The sequence below is a fragment of the Narcine bancroftii genome, chromosome 7 (genome assembly GCF_036971445.1).
Source record: "Narcine bancroftii isolate sNarBan1 chromosome 7, sNarBan1.hap1, whole genome shotgun sequence".
Classification (NCBI taxonomy): domain Eukaryota; kingdom Metazoa; phylum Chordata; class Chondrichthyes; order Torpediniformes; family Narcinidae; genus Narcine; species Narcine bancroftii.
Window position 1 is genome coordinate 6,695,185 of NC_091475.1, and position 16,754 is coordinate 6,711,938.

The window sequence follows — 16,754 nt, forward strand, 5'->3', positions numbered from 1 at the left end:
ATTCCTTTAACTTAGATTGAATATAGTCCAAGATGTATTGAGAGAACAGAAAACAAACACAGAATATGTTTGGAAGGCAGAAACATAACATCTGTTTACTGATGCAAAAGATAGTTCTTCAAACATAGGAGAATACTTTCGGTTTGTACTTAGTTAACTGTACATCATGACTTATGGACAATATTTTATAAATATTTACCTGTAGCGGCAGCTACACAGCTAACTGAAAGAACACACAACCGGACGGGTTGAGCTCAGTGAGCAGAATTGATTTATTGCAGGCTGCCTGGCTGGCCTTATACTCCCAGTCTGGACCTGGCAGAGAACCGCACTGGGGGTGCTGATGTCACCAGGGCGTCACGTGGGTCCCCAAACGGAGGCTTCTGAGCCCGGTGCCGAGGTCGAAGGGGAAACCCCCGATGGTGCCATTTTGGCCTGGTGTCCCGCCGCATGTGTTACAAGTGGGACCGGTTCACCTGCCTAATGGTGTGCCGCCACACACCCCCCCCCCCCCCCCCCCAGCAGAACCGGCGCCGATGTCCTTTATAGTCGGGCGGCCTTGCCTCTTAGGCTGGGCCACAACTACTGGTTCGGTGGTGTCGAGGTGTGCTGGCTTCATCCTGTCCACTGTAAACAGTTCCCTCCTACTGCCGATGTCCAGCGTGAACGTGGACCCTGAACGCTGGACAACTTTGTACGGCCCTTCGTAAGGCCTCTGCAGAGGTGCCGTGGACGGGCCTCGCCGAATAAAAACATACTCCGCAGAGTGCAGCTCGCTGGGAATGTAAGAGGCCTGTGTGCCGTGTCTGGGCGATGGTGGGGGTGCAAAGGAGCCCATCTGGGCCCGGAGGTGGGGGAGAAGCTTGTGCAGTGATCGCTGGGAGGTGTGGTGTGTTGACGAACTCACCGGGTAGCGCTAGCGGTGCCGCCACATACCAATATTTAGATTTAGACATACAGCAAAGTAACAGGCCATTTCAGCTCACGAGCCCGTGCCACCCAATTATGCCCAATTAACCTACAATCTACGTTTCGAATGATGGTAGGAAACCGGAGATCCCAAAGGAAGCCCATGCAGTCATGGGGAGAACGTATAAACTCCTTATGCACAGTGCAGCCCCGATCACTGGTGCTGTTACAGCGTGGTGCTAGATTGTAAATTTTTAAAAAAATATGCTCATTGTTTAAATGTTCAAACTTTCCAATGCAGTCCATGTGCAGAAATTATTTTTGGACAGCTAATATGCTGCAAAGATTAATTGATTATACCAAATATCAATTTAATATGATAGAACTTTCTGTAAAACTTGGGAACAAATTATGTGGCTGTGGTCAAGTCCATGTTCAATGACTGATTTATCACTCAAACCCAGATACTGAAATTTTATATATTTTTCAAATTGTATAAAATTTGTGCCAGTTGTCAGATGATAGTGTAATACCGAAAATTACAAATGAAGTCAATAATTAAATAAAGCAAAAATATTAATAGAAGTTGTTATTATCCCTTCCTTTGCAATCTGAAATGTGTGGCCATTCATAAATATGACATTTAATTCTCTGGCACTTGTTATTACTTATAGTTTACATTACCATCTTTATGTTTTTTGCCCCTGATATCGCAACAGAATGCGTATTACCCTTAATATCTGCGCAGTGTCTTATCAACACACAAGGCACAAATTAATGTGAGGTTTCTCGGCAGAGTCATTGTAAAATGTTCCTTTAAATAGTCCAGTTAAAATGGAAATTGCACCATTACTTGAGAATTCCAGCAATAAAGTATGTGGGTTGAAACTTGTAAATCACAGAGATGACAGGAGTGTAATGTTCTCAACAGATGGGACTTTTATAGAAAAAAACCCAGTCAATAACTCCTCACTATCTTTTGTCATGGTAAGGTGACATCTGGCATCACATTAATGAGAATAATTTGGAATTTATTGCTTTTAGAATAGTTCTTCCACCATGAGTGAATTAAAAAAAGAGGAATTAACGTGTACCAATCCATTTTCCTTTGTGCAGAATGCCTTTTAGATTTTGTAAATGTGCAGAGCTTCTGGGAAAAAGGACCGATTGGGATGCTTTATTGAGCACCAGTATGGACATGATGGGTTGAATGGCTGCAATACATAAATTTACACATCGTTTGTACTGCCTAACCATATTGTCCTTCTCTAGTCAACATGGAAACAGTATGAAGTTATACAGTGCTAACATATGTTTGAATAAATTTAATAGAGTGGCATGGTTGGCATAGCAGTTAGCGCAACGCCTTTCCCCGCGCCAGTGATTGGGACCAGACTGGCGGTTCGAATCCCACACTGTACATTCTCCCCGTGGGTTTTTTCCGGGGAGGGCTCCGGTTTCCTCCCACCGTTCAAAATGTTCTGGGGGTGTAGGTCAATTGGGGTAAATTGGGCGGCACGGACTTGTGGGCTGAAATGGCCTGTTACCGTGCTGTATGTCTAAATAAATAACAAAGGGAGAACTTTTTGACAAGGTGAATTAGTAGTTTGCAGTTTGTATGATATACAAATTGTCAAAAACTTAGACATTATGCCACAAATTCTAAACTGAAGAATAAATGTTAATTCTTGTGAAATAATAGCTATAATTAGGTTGATACTCAGGGAATGAAAGACTTAAAGGATCAAAGTACATGATGAGGAGTCAGTATGGCCTATTTATGAATCCTGAGGTCACATTGAAAAACTGCAAACACAGTTTATGATTCCTTCTGAGAATTTAAGATGTTCTCAGCAACGAGACAATACCATAAAAAGCAGCAATACAGCATTTTTAAACCATAAACAAGACTCGCAAGCTTGGTGGGCAATATATTATTCCAAGTTAGCTCTCCATTTCCCTTCATCAATCAACTCAGTAACAGAGCTTAGGCCATTATATATGAGTAAGTATTGTGATGGTACAGATTCTATCACCAATGTGTATCTGTACAGATGGTCGTGTAGGATGACTGTGATTGGCTGAGAGCGTAGCCACTCCTACTGGCAGGTCTTAAAGGATTGCTCCAAGCCAGACCAGGTCATTCTGGACTGGTCGACCTACTTGTGATATGCTTCAGTCTTTTAGTTAATAAAAGCCTTGCCACCTACTGGCAGGTCTTAAAGGATTGCTCCTAGCCAGACCAGGTCATTCTGGACTGGTCGACCTACTTGTGATATGCTCCAGTCTTTTAGTTAATAAAAGCCTTGCCACCTATTGGCAGGTCTTAAAGGATTGCTCCTAGCCAGACCAGGTCATTCTGGACTGGTCGACCTACTTGTGATATGCTCCAGTCTTTTAGTTAATAAAAGCCTTGCCACCTACTGGCAGGTCTTAAAGGATTGCTCCTAGCCAGACCAGGTCATTCTGGACTGGTCGACCTACTTGTGATATGCTCCAGTCTTTTAGTTAATAAAAGACTTGGTTTGGACCAACAAGTCTTTGGTTCTTTCGACGCGCACTACAAGTATAAATGTTGAAATTATCAATAATGAATTAGTGGGATCTGATGAGGAGGCAAAACACAAACTCACCAGAAGTTTTCATCATGTGACCTGATTTGATCTATTAAAAGTTGCCAACCTTGCAAGGAAGATGGAAAATTATCCAGAATACAACATTACAGGACAGCAAGCAACCATTTGAAAGTCACAGTTCAGCTACAATTAAAGCTGTTTTCATAAGACCATAAGATATAGGAGTAGAAGTAGGCTATTCAGCCCATCGCTTGCTCTGCCATTCCATCATGTGCTGATCCCACTCAGCCCCACATCCCTACTTTCTGCCCTCGACACCCGGATTATTCAGATACCTACCAATCTCTGCCTTAAATGCACCCAGCGACCTGGCCTCCACAGCTGCCCAAGGTAGCAAATTTAAGAGGTTCACCACTCTCTGCCTAAAGAAAATCCTCCACATCTCAGTTTTAAATGGGTGCCATTCAATCCTGAAGTTGTGCCCTTTTGTCATGGTCCATGGGAAACCACATCTATTCTGTCCAGGCCCTTCAACATTCAAAATGCTTCTAAGAGTTCATCCCCAATTCTTCTGAACTCCAAGAAGTAGTCCAAGAGCTGTTCTTTATATACTAATCCCTTCATTCCAGGAATCATTCTTGGGAATCTTCTCTGAACCCTCTTCAATGCCAGCACATTCTTTCTTAAATAAGGAGCCCAAAAACAGTAACCCATACTTCAAGTGAGGCCTCACCAGTGTTTTAAAAAGCTTCATCATCACATCCCTGCTCTTATATCCTATTCCTCAAGATACGAATGCCAATATTCCATTCGCCGCCTTCACCACCGACTCAACTTGAAGGTCAACCTTTAGGATATCCTGCATGAGGACTCCCAAGTCCCTTTGCACCTCTGAATTCTTGCTCCACCCCAATAGTCATAGTTTGCCTCCTGATCGATTTGTTCCCTCCCATGAATTTGGAGGCATTTGCTTGAAATTGAGCAGATGTTTCTATACACCTCAGAATTCATCATCAATGAAGATAAGTACACCAGTACCTGTGGCAGCCATACATCCCCAGACTATAACACCCTGACAACTATGTTTCACAGATGAGGTGGTACACTTTGAATCTTGGGCAGTTTCTTTACGCCTCCACACTTTGCTCTTGCCATCTCTCTGATACAGGTTCATCTTGGTCTCATCTTTCCACAAGACCTTTTTCCATAATTCTGCAAGTTCTTTTAAATACTTCCTGGCAAACCGTAATCTGGCCATCCTGTTTCTGTGACTAACTAGTGGTTTGCATCTTACAATGTAGCCTCTGTATGTCTGTTCATGAAGTCTTCTGTGGACAGTAGTCATTGAGACATCCACACGGGCCTCCTGAAGAGTGTTTCTGAACTGTCAGACAGGTGTTTGGGGATTTTTCTTCATTATGATGAGAATTCCTCTGACATCAGCAGTGCAGATCTTCCTTGGCCTACCAGTCCCTTTGCGATTACTGAGCTCACCAGTACACTCTTTCCTCTTAATGATGTTCCAAACTGTTGATTTTGGTCATCCTTAGGTTTGGGTGATATCTCTTACTGTTTTATTCTTGATTTTTAGCCCATAAAGGCTTATTGGACTTTCACTGGCACAACTCTGGTCCTCATGTTGAAAAATGCCAACTACAGACTCTAAAGGTGATCAAAAGCTTCGAAGCAAGCCTCGCTCTCTTGTACCTGCACCAATGAAGCAAATAAACATACCTGAGTCCTCACAAATACCTGTGACACCAAATGTCCCAAACATTATGGTGCCCTAAAAGGAAGGGACTATGAATAAAAAGTGCTGTAATTTCGACACGGACAAACCAAAATGTATACAAATAGCCTTGAATAAAACTGTTTAATTACATGCAAGTTATTTGATTACAAATTTAAAACTGTGGAACACAGGGGCAAATAAAGGAAGAAAATGCCTTTTTCCCAAATATTATGGGGGGCATCGTAGATTGTGACGAGGCAGTACCCACGTACTAATCCTTGCTCCACTCCAATAGTCATAGTTTGCCTCCTGATCGATTTGTTCCCTCCCATGGTTTTTGTCTGATATTGAATTCTCAATTCACGTCAGAATGTTATTCCATGTGCTCCACTTTGTTGATCGAGTGGATATAATGTGCCATCATATCGAAAGTATTTTCAGATATCTTTTTCTGTCATGTAATAATACAAAAATTTGATATCAGATTTATTGCTAGACTAAACTAACATGACATCACATACAAACCTGAGATTCTTTTTTCCGTGGGCAAGGCAGAATTACCACTTATTGTCGTAAGGCAAACAAAGAGTTGTCATTAACATTGCCTGGCTCCCCTAACAATAAGAGAAAGACAAATAAAAGAGGGTCCATTCAGAATCACGAGAGTGTCCATGAATTCACCTCCAGTGCTCGCACATTCTCTGCAGCTGCACAGATCCAGTTCAAGTCATTTGGCTACCCGGGCTCCAGATTCAAATCTCTGATATGATCAGCAAGCCTTCAGCACCCCAGGACCTTCAGAAGCCCTTCTTTCCCTCAGCACACTCTCAAATCCAGTTTCCAGTATCTGGTTCCCATGACCAGACTCCAGGTGCCCGCCGACCCGTCTGAGTCCTTCGTCCGCAAGTTGTCAGCAGCCCACAGCCTTTGTGGGCCCGATAGCTGTTGAGCCCCTCACTGGTCCATTGCCGTGGTCATCTTCAGTGTAGGGTCATCTCTCAGCCTTCTCCTTTTCAACAGGAGATGTGCTCCCTGCTTTTGGTGCCCTGCCCTCCACTGCCACCACCCCCTCCCCCCCCCCCCCCACCGAGTCTGAAACCCTTCATGGTCTGCTGCATAGCACAGGCACCGCCATCTTGGGCAGACCTCCGTGGCTAAACAAAAACAATATCGGCTCCTCTAACAGGCTGTTTAAAGCTTCTATAGAGCCGCCAGCATCGGGACTGGGAAGAAGGACCCTGTGGAGCAGCACTGTGTCTCTGCTACCCACTCTCTCGGGTCCACGCCGGAGGCAGTGCTGACGTAACAGCAGGCTCCGTCAGCAACCTCCACTCTTATCGAGTCTACTCGTCACCCTCAAAGAACAAATCAGTCACATATGACTCGAATCACACAAATCCATGTTAACTGGTAAATCCTGTTAGCCTTTCATGGTTTTTGCTTTAATTCTTCCTTTATTACACATTCATAACCATAAACATTATGCTAGTAGTTTCCTGCACTCGTCAGGTCACTTGTCTGAGTCCTCTGGTACCATATAACCCAGTACTACCTGTCGCACGATCGGTGACTAAACCTGCTCCCCCACCAGGCTTGCCTGGTGCAGAGGGTGGGCTAGGCACCCTGCAGGATGAAAAACAAGACTGGTCAAAGAGCCCTCTCGAAGGGTCGACGGCCGTCTACCAAACACGTGCCGTGAAGGGAGGAAAGGGCATCCCTTGCATCAAAGCTTGGTCTGGCCATTCTCTACAACAGAACTTCCCTCAGCTGTCTTGGACCTCACCATGCCACTGGATCCGGGAGGGGGTGTCGAGAGGGTGGTCTGGACCCACGCAACCCCTACTCACCTAAAATCTATTCACACACACATTTTTCCTTTCTGCGGAGTGGGGTATCCTCATATCAAACCCCACAAACTGACTGAAAGGAACAACCATCACCCTATGGGATGGATAGCCAGATTCCACTTGTAGTTGGGTCAGGTTTGTGTCTCTCCAACCCAGAGGAGGAATTCCAGAATCCATAGCATTTTAGAAGATGCAGCATCCACTATCTCTGAAACCACCTCTTTCAAATCAAGTCACGTTTACTGCCATCTGATTGCACAAGCACAACCCAATGAAACAGCATTCTCCAGCCCTCGGTACAAAACATGCGAACACTCAACCAGACATAACACACATAAAGATGAACAATACATATACGGGACAAGTATTCATATATACATATAAATTTTAAAATATTGTTTTGTACACGAGTATCTCGAATGGTGAGTGTGTGCAGTTTCTTGGGTGGTTCGGCAGTCTCACTGCCCATGGGAAGGAACTGTTCCTCAGCCTCGTGGTGCTGGCTCTAATCCTCCTGGATCTCTTTCCCGATGGGAGCAGCTGAAAGATGCTGTGTGCAGGGTGGAAGGGGAATTGTTTTGCGCACTCTCTTCAGTGAACAATCCCAGCAGATCACATCGGTGAGGAGAGGGAGACTCCAGTGATCCTCTCTGCTCAGGTAGTTAAGTCAGCTTATGGTCTGCTGACCTTCGTTAGTCAGGGGACTGAGTTCAAGAGTTGTGAGGTAACATTGCAGCTCAATAAAATCTCTGATTATACATCACTTGGAATGTTATGTTCAGTTCTGGTCGCCCCATTACAGGAAGAAGGTGGAACCTATGGAGATGGTGCAGAGGAGATTTACCAGGATGTTGCTTGGATTGGAGAATGTTTCTCATGAGGCAAGGTTAACAGAGCAAGGGCTTTTCTATTTGGAGCAAAGAAGGATGAGAGGATGTCTTAATGGAGATCAACATGATGAACACCAAGCATATTTTTCCTAGGGTGAGACTAGCCGATATCTGTACAAGGTGAGTGGAGGAAAGTTTAGAGGAGTCATCTAGGGTAAGCCTTTTTATAGAGAGAGAAGTGGGCACTTGGAATGCATTGCCAGGGGTGGTGGTGGAGGTTGGTACAATAGGGACTTTTAAAAGACTCAGACAGGGACATGGGCACAAGAAAAATAAAGGGCTATGAGGTAGAAAAAGTTTCTGAATCGGACATTTTGGCACCCACAGTTTGGGGCTGTCCCTAGCTCCCTGCCCTACTCATCAAGGTTAAGGCTATAATAAATATATCGTTATAATTTACCAAAAGCCCTCATTTTTGATTGCTCCATGGCTTTTTAATAATTTAAATATATCACTGTAAGCTACAAAAAGCCCTTGTTTGCTGGGGGAGCAGTTTCCCAGGTGGGGGGGGGGGGGTGGAGGGGGATGGAGTTTCTGCAATGCTGGGGTTCAGGCAATGCAGTGGGACAGAGTCGACCAGTAGACAGTGAATGTAGCAGGCAGGCCAAAATGTCCAGCGCCAAACTGTAAGGGTCAAAATGTCCTAGACCCAAAGCATTTAGTTTGTTAAGTAGGTTTCTATCGGTCTGCACAACATCATGAGCCGAAGGGCGTGTACTGTGTTGTAATGTTCTATATGTTCTAAAGATATCCACAAGCTTGTACGTGCTGTTGTTTTATGCCTGTACTGAAAAGGGCACTTCTTTGTGAGAGCGATTATGCAACCTGGAAGGAACCTTGTCTCCCTATGAGCCTGTGGTTTTTGTTGTTCTTTGTAGTGGTTACACTTTTGGAGGTGTGTTAGAATAGCCGAAGCAAGTAACTACAGCCTATTTTGTAAATGAGGCAAACACTAGCTACTAACCATTGGAGACATGGGGAAATTCATGTTTAGAGTGGCGATAGGTTGCATTTTTCCAGATGACATAGAATTATTCTTGCTGCAAAAAACTCAAAACTGTAATGGTACTACTTAACTAGTAACAACCTTAAATGTGGAGAACCAGCGAGCTTGTTAATGCATTCAGCTACAATTAATGCTAGGGGACCTCTCCAGTCTTAAGAACCAATTTTATGTTTGTGCTGTCATTTCCACGGGTCGTCAGTTCAACACAATGAATTTTTGTCTCAACTTTTTCCTTTGTGATATTTAATTTTCTACTGTTGTATATAACCATATAACCATTTACGGAGCAGAAACAGGCCATGTTGGCCTTTCGAGTCCGCACCGGTTCACTGATTTTGTGCGCCCTCTTCAGGCATTGGTCCCGGTAGATCTTCATTCAATAACGATGGACGAATTCAATGCAGGTGGAATCAGTCGTAGAATTGTTTGATAATGAACCTCATTCCTTTATTCTTTCACCCTCAAATTTCCAAATTTTCTTTGATGCAAAATTCTTCTAAACCTCCCTCTTATTTCACAGAATATTTCAAATTTTTGCAAATCACTGACCAGTAGAAACACCGACAAAAACTCAACAATATTGAAAATATCAACCTTTTCCGTTCCTATTCATAATTAACCTTATCATTCTTTGAATTAACATGACAAACCTTTTCTTTCTCACTTCTGCTGTCTTGATGTGCTACACAAATAAAAACCAAAACTGAATCCAGATACGTGACCTAAGCAATGGTTTATAAAGATTTTCTAAGACCCTTTCACTATTGTACTCTCTCTGAATAGAGATTCAAAATTTAAAATAAATTCTAAAATGTTCTCCCTCTTTTTAAAACCATAATCCCTCATTTATGAGATCTGTTCTTGACTCTCTCGAAAGCATTTAAATTTTTAACTAGGAGGCAGCTATCTTAACTTTTTTTTTTGCAATTTGATATCTTAAATAATTTTTTAAAAATCTGTGTTCACATCTGATGTGTCATCTGAGAAAACCATTCAGCGTGATTAGATTGACCACCTGCTTGATGTCAGTTTGCTGGACACCTGATATCCCCTAGAACTCAGAGCTAACAACAACCAACATCAGGACGGGTGAAATCCACGTCACAGATCCAACAATTCAGATCTCCCACTGGCCTGTGAGCTGTACAAGCTCAGCTGTTGTCTGCCCTCAAAGTCCTCTCTTATGAAGAGCAGGTTTCTTGTGAAATCTGTGCAACCATCTCTAACTGTTCAATCACACCTAGTGCAAAACAGGGCCTTTGAAATGATTGAACCCCAACCCCAATTTGAGTTGAGAGTCAGTTAAGTTGTGACAAAACTGAAAAAGAGACTGCATGTTTTTGAATTAAAACATTTATTTAAAACTAAAAATTTGAAGCACTTGAAAGAAAAAAAAAGAAAAACTGAATACATTTAAATTAACTCAATTAAATGCCTTGTACTTACTATTCTCCCCAGAGCCATTTCTTGCTGTTGAGTCCATCGGTCTTTTAGCAGGTTAACTCAAGTGCTAAATAATCTCTGATCTCAGCCACTAATCAACAATTATCTAAGCAGAATTCAAGGCCTCAACTTAGGTCAGGAGAGCAGAAATTCCACTCAGTTAAATGGGCAAAGGAAAACAATTCCATATAACCATATAACCACTTACAGCACAGAACAGGCCAGTTCGGCCCTACGAGTCCATGCCGTCACAAATCTCCACCCTCCTTGTCCCACTGACCAGCACCCGGTCCATACCCCTCCAGTCCTCTCCTCTCCACGTAACGATCCTTAAATGAAACAAATTTCCTGTCGTTCTTCTCGGTTTAGGGTTCTGAGCAAAGGAAGAATTATTGGCTGAGCCGAACTGCTAGCTTTTTTGTGAAGGGCCAGGTGGGGGATTCTGGGGGTTTTTACTTCATGCCACACACTAGATCCAAAGTCAATCCACAGGACCATAAAAATGATGGACGGGATCATTGGGCATCTCCCTCCCACCCCCATTGATGTGATCTATTGGAATCGTTGTCTGAAAAGATTGTGCAAAAACCACTCAGCAAAAGGCATCTTTCAGCTGCTCCCATCAGGAAAGAGATCCAGGAGTATCAGAGCCAGTAGCACAGGTTCTTCCCACGGGGAGTGAGAATGCTGAACGACCAAAGGAACTGCTCATTCTAACCACCTGAAACTCTCCTACTCACAGAACAATACTTATTTATTTGTGTCCACAAATTCTCGTCCTGCATATGTATCGTTTGACTGTATATGTGTCATGTCTGGTTGTGTGTCTGCATGTTTTGCACAGGAGAACATGGTTTCGTCAGGTTGCACTGCTGCAATCAGATGATAATAAATTTGACTATTTTCATTGTCATCAAGATATAAAAACTTACCATCACCGATTAAAAAGTGAGAACATAACTAATATCATTAACACCTTTGGTGAAACTGAAGCCATGTCGCCATATTTGCAATGAAACATTTGTCGAACAATTAATTGAATCCTTATAAAACCCTTGGTTTATATCCAAATAAATCAGTCTGGTCATACACTCTGTGACTCCTGGCAAGGTCACAGCGGGTGCCAACGACGCAGCAGAGGGCTCGAGGCTTCTGCCTGAGAAACAACACAGGAACAGAGGGATCAGGAGGAAAAGGAGAAACGAGAACAAGAGAGAGAAAGGTGCACCATTACTTTGATGTAGGTTAGCGGGATTGTTATCTTCAAATTTCCGTCATTTAGTATGTGAACAACACTAATCCAAATGTTATCAAACAAGTGAGTGGGTCTGCAGAAACCCAGCCTACAGAATGATAACTGGGGACTCAGTGCTTGCCTAACTAGGACCAAGGCTTAGTTTCGTTTGTCATCCCAAAGACGTGTTTTGGTTTTCACTCCAGAAATTTTTTTCCAGATCCCTGGCTGGCATCAACCTTCCCCATCTCTGCAGACATTTCCAGCTGTGCCAAGTTCGGAGTTCCTCCACTTTGAGATTCTTGATTTTAATACTTCGCTGTTGGTGGTCCCACCTTCAACTGCTTACTTTCTGCAGTTTTCTCTCTCTGAATCCTCCTCCAATGAGGCAACCCTTAAGGCTTACCTTTCTCCATTTTCGGCTTACTGTCCTTGTATCTCATTAACCTCGCCAACATTGAAATCGCATTTCTAAACGGCCTTTGCTTGACTACATTATCACGCTAGTAGGGTTTGATAGACCTAGTCTCTAACTGTACACTTTTACCGAACCTTTGAGGGTGGCATTGTTGGCGCAGCCGTTAACGCGACGACAGTACAGCCCCAGTTTGAATCTGCTGCTGTCTGCACATTCTGCCTGTGTCTGCATGGGTTTCTTCCAGGAGCTTCAGCTTCAAATGGGGGTCCTTGGGAAGTGTGGGCTTGTGGGCTGGAAGGGTCTGTGCATTTTTAAAAACAATTAAATTCACTGTGTAATCTGTAGCCTGCACTTCAAGTAGAATAAATTCCACCACAATTACGGTACATGCAATTTCATTACTTTCTTAAATAACGCCACAGCCTCTCAGTTTAACTATTTTTAAAGCATCCATTGTAATCTCACATAATACAATTCTCCTTTACTGATTGTAACATTTTTTTAATGTTGACGTAACTAAAAATAGCTGTTTGCAAAAAGAAAATCGAGTTATTTATAGTGGATGCTTACCTCTGCTGTTCACTCCAGCAGCTGATGTCTGAAAGGACCTGAAGTTCAGAGAGAGAGAGGTCATCACATTAGCAACAATACAACATTTTCAGGATTTAATATCAGAAACAAAACATTAACAATATTGTCTTTGGAACAGGACTTTAGACAAGAAGGTATTTTATTGTTAGATATCCAACATTCAGATCTTTATGTGAAATGATGGTGATAAATGAAACAGTGTCTGTATATTAACCATGAAATAATACCTCCTCAGTTTGTAAAAATGTAAAGCACAGACTAGAGTGATGTATTTCACTGAAATGACCGACCTTTTATTACGCCACTCTTTATCTGAACAGTATCATATTCTTTTTGATTCACATTCTACAACAACAAAATGGTAATGTGAAAGGAACAGATGCAATTACTTTCAACTGCAGATTGCATATTTCTTTAAACCCATCTTCCAGTGCACATGTATTTAAACATTCTGCAACAGAATCCTCATTTTCAACTTAGAATTTTTTTTTGTGCTTGATCATTTATCTAGACTGTAAATTTAATACTGAAATACACCCATTCACACTAAAATACATTTCTATCTGTATGTTAGATTTTCTAAATTAAAAAGACTTTTAAGATAGGTCACCCATTTTTACTTTCTCGAACTGCTACAATTTACTAAACGTAGTCTGAAACGTACTCAAGCCGAAATATCTGTTAACATTTTTTTTAAAACTTCTCGGTTCACTTGGTTACTAAAAGAATAATTAGCATTAAAAGTGTCCCATTTGACTTCATGAACAACAGTAACACAATCATGTGGAGGGCTCTTTCTAAGCCCTGAAGCACTGTCTTGTTACAACTCTCTATGGAGAGACTGGGTCAGCTTTCTCACAGAGCCATCTGCCTTTATTGTGCATAGCTCCACTGACCGCGGTGGATAAATATAGAGGATATTTCCACTCCATGCCAGGTCCTTGACACTATCCAACTCAACGGACACAGATCCCTGTATAATTCTCAGCTTCTTAAAATGGTGAAATAAAACCTATGTTGAGACAAATCAACTTACGGTGAAATGTCCTCAATGAAAACTGGAATTAGAAAAGGAAGCCAGCTTAAATGTGCCCCATTTGCAATTTTTCTTTTCTGAAGACTGGATATCTTTGCTGCACTGGACTTGAAAACTATCATTGGACATTGCAATCCTAGATCCAGGTGAGGAGGAGAAAATTTCACTGCAATCCGACAGGAAACCAATTACATTTTGGTTAGTATTATTTTTTCATACTCATTTCACTCACAAACTATTAATGAACATATTAGTGGCATTAAGAATAATAAAAAAAAGAAAATTCAAAGAATAAAAATCGTGTATGTTAATCTTCTGTAATTTTAATTACATCTTCAATTTATTGTTATGTATATGTTATTGGACTAAACTTCGACATTGAAATAATGGTTATTTTTCTGACTACATTCTTGTGTGTTTCAACTGAACGCTGGGAGATGCATGTAGTATTATTTGTCTCCAACTTCAGGACCAGGTTTATAATTTAATTTATGTGAAGAAAACAATGGGGTCCATTTTAAAGACTCATAACATTTTGTTAAGATGGAATTTATAAGGGTGGAAGTAGGTTTGGAATACTAAAAATGGACAGGTTTCCTTCTCCCCACTCCCCCCCCGCCCACCAAACCAGACCATTTAAATAGTTTTGATGAGCAACTGAATCTTTTATTCAAGTGCAAGTAAAACTGCTAATTTCCAAACACATAAGGCAAGAAATTCTTTTCAAGAAAAAGCAGGAACCCAGGAAAGAATATAATGTAATTGATTCGTTTTCTTTTTGTCAAGTTAAAACGAATGTTTATTTCTAGCTGTCGGCAATATACTTGCCATCAATGTTCTTGTACTATAATACTATTTTAGTATGGATGTAATCGTAAACTTTATGTTCTGTCAAGATTCTTGGCAAACATAAATATTAAAAGGAACCTGGATAATAACTTAAGATTATGACAAGTATGATGGATTCGAAAGACATGGACTTTGCTGTAAGTACCCACAAGTACAAATTAGTGAAACCAGGCAATCAGACAAGACTTCTTGGAAAGTGTTATCAACACCTCAAGGAAACTTGTGTTGGTATTACAGAAATGCAAGTAGTTGTTTGATGTGGCTGATCAAGAAGCTTTTCAGGACATTCCCACCACATAGGATCAATGTTCAGAGTACTTTATGAATGATGCAAATACAAGGGCGATAAAGGAAATGTGAATAGCCAGGCAAAATAACCCAATTTTTTCCTTTCTCAAATATTTTTCTATGGAAGTTTATTGCCGAGTTCCTGGAATACAAGGCAAAAGTTCTGCTTAGTTACGAGAATGCAAACATTTTCAATCTATAATGAAACAAACCGCAAAATGTGACTGACAGAATGTATCCACGTATACCTAAAATTTTGTTTTCATATTGAAAACTGATTTTTCACTTTTCATTATACGTTCTTCGTGGTCCTCCTGATGCATATGCTGATGGTCATCTTTCACACCAAGATTGTGAAAAGCTGTCAAAGGCATCAAGTTTTGGCTACTGCATTCATAAATGCAATGTCAAAGGCTAGTAACATTAAATAATGCAAATTGATAATGCTTTTGTTAGTTCATTCTACTGGAACAAACATTGAACCTGCCAATTTAATAATAAATCCTGTGAAACAGGTAGATGTTCCAATTACGTTCTAATTCATGACAGGATAACAGTATCGTGTTGAACCAGTTCCCTGAAGTAGCAGCATAAGCTGTGGATAAATGGGAACCAGTGGGTAAGTGGTACTTATTTCAAGTAGGAACTTAGCAAGGAGCTATATGAAAGATGATTAGACCAGAAAATACAAGATGGGGGTGGCCAAACGGGCTTAACATAAGATAAACTTCAGATATTTGAGAGCTATATACTTGTGCAAAAATAGAATTTTGTGGACCAATTTTTAGGGTAAAATTTAGGGGACCAACTATTACACCCATACTACTTTTGACTGCAGTGAATATCTGCATCGTTTGGGGCACTGGGAGCTCAGATAGGCAAGCGGGTAGCCGGGACTGGGTAGTAAGTCCGTGTTTGAAGTGTCGGTAGCTCAGATGGGCAGGCAGCCGGGGATGAGGGGAGAGTCTACGGTCGGGTTGTCAGGAGCTACGGAGAGCAGGTGGCCTGCATCACACAAACATTCTGCTAATTTCACTGCCCACAACACCACCATCATGTGATCGCAAACCACGTCCACTGTGAGGACCAGCTTGGACGATTTCTGCCTCAGCCAACTTATTTCCATGAGCCGCACATTAATATGTCAAAGAGCTGTATGTGGCTCACGAGCCATGGTTTGGCCACCCTTGATATAAGACGTAAGAGCAGAAAAAGGCTATTCAGCCCATCAAGGCTACCTCACCATTTATTGTGGACATGGAAAAGATAAATTAGCCGACTGAGGAAATGAATGCATCTTTTTTTCTGGATAACCATTTATACCACAGGTTTCATTTAACAGTTTTGTGAATTGCTTAGATGAAGATATGCTTAATTTATCGATAACACAAAAATAGATGGGAAAGTATGTTATGAATAGAGCACATGGTAATTATAATGAAATATAGACAGGTTCAGTGATGAGGCAACAATTTGACATATGAATGGCAGGAAAAATAAAAAAGTTAAGAGATTGCAAAACATTGAGATCGTGAGATGTCTGTACATTTTAGTGCATAATTAACAGAAGGTTGTATAACTACTGCAAATAATTAAGAGCATCAACTAATGGTTTATTGCGAGGTGAACTAGAATATAAAAGTCGGAAAGTTACAGTTCAGTTAGATAGGGGACTAGTGAAGGATGCACTGGAAGAGAGTTCAGAGGTTTTACTGAAGCAAAATTTGGAATGTGTATGACGTCTCACCAAGAAGATTGGACAGGCGAAGCTTGCGTCTGCTGGAGAAGACACTTGACACAATGGATGTGGAGAGGATCTTTCTTCTTGGGGGAGAATATCACAGGTCACTGCAAAAAATAATGATAGTGAAGGCTGAGTTTTAAAATATCTTCAAGGCACATGAAGAAAGGTGCTTGATAAGATGGAGATGAAAC

General features: G+C 41.5%; 2 protein-coding genes across 4 annotated transcripts in view; one reads left to right on the forward strand and one right to left on the reverse strand.

The window, feature by feature from the left end:
- The window catches only part of cmss1 (cms1 ribosomal small subunit homolog), a 222,481-nt gene that overhangs the window by 26,385 nt on the left and 179,342 nt on the right, over window positions 1-16,754 (reverse strand). The window contains 3 exon segments of the mRNA XM_069888705.1: window positions 11,380-11,559; window positions 12,626-12,663; window positions 16,567-16,667. Coding sequence (XP_069744806.1) covers window positions 11,380-11,491 — 112 coding nt within the window. The 5' untranslated portion in view covers window positions 11,492-11,559; window positions 12,626-12,663; window positions 16,567-16,667.
- filip1l (filamin A interacting protein 1-like) overlaps window positions 13,569-16,754 on the forward strand; it is a 154,900-nt gene continuing 151,714 nt past the window's right edge. Inside the window, exon 1 of one of the 3 annotated variants that reach the window (XM_069888694.1) lies at window positions 13,569-13,880. The gene's annotated coding sequence lies outside the window, so the exon portion shown is untranslated. The remainder of the gene's footprint in view (window positions 13,881-16,754) is intronic. The other 2 variants (XM_069888695.1, XM_069888696.1) reach the window with 2 other exon arrangements.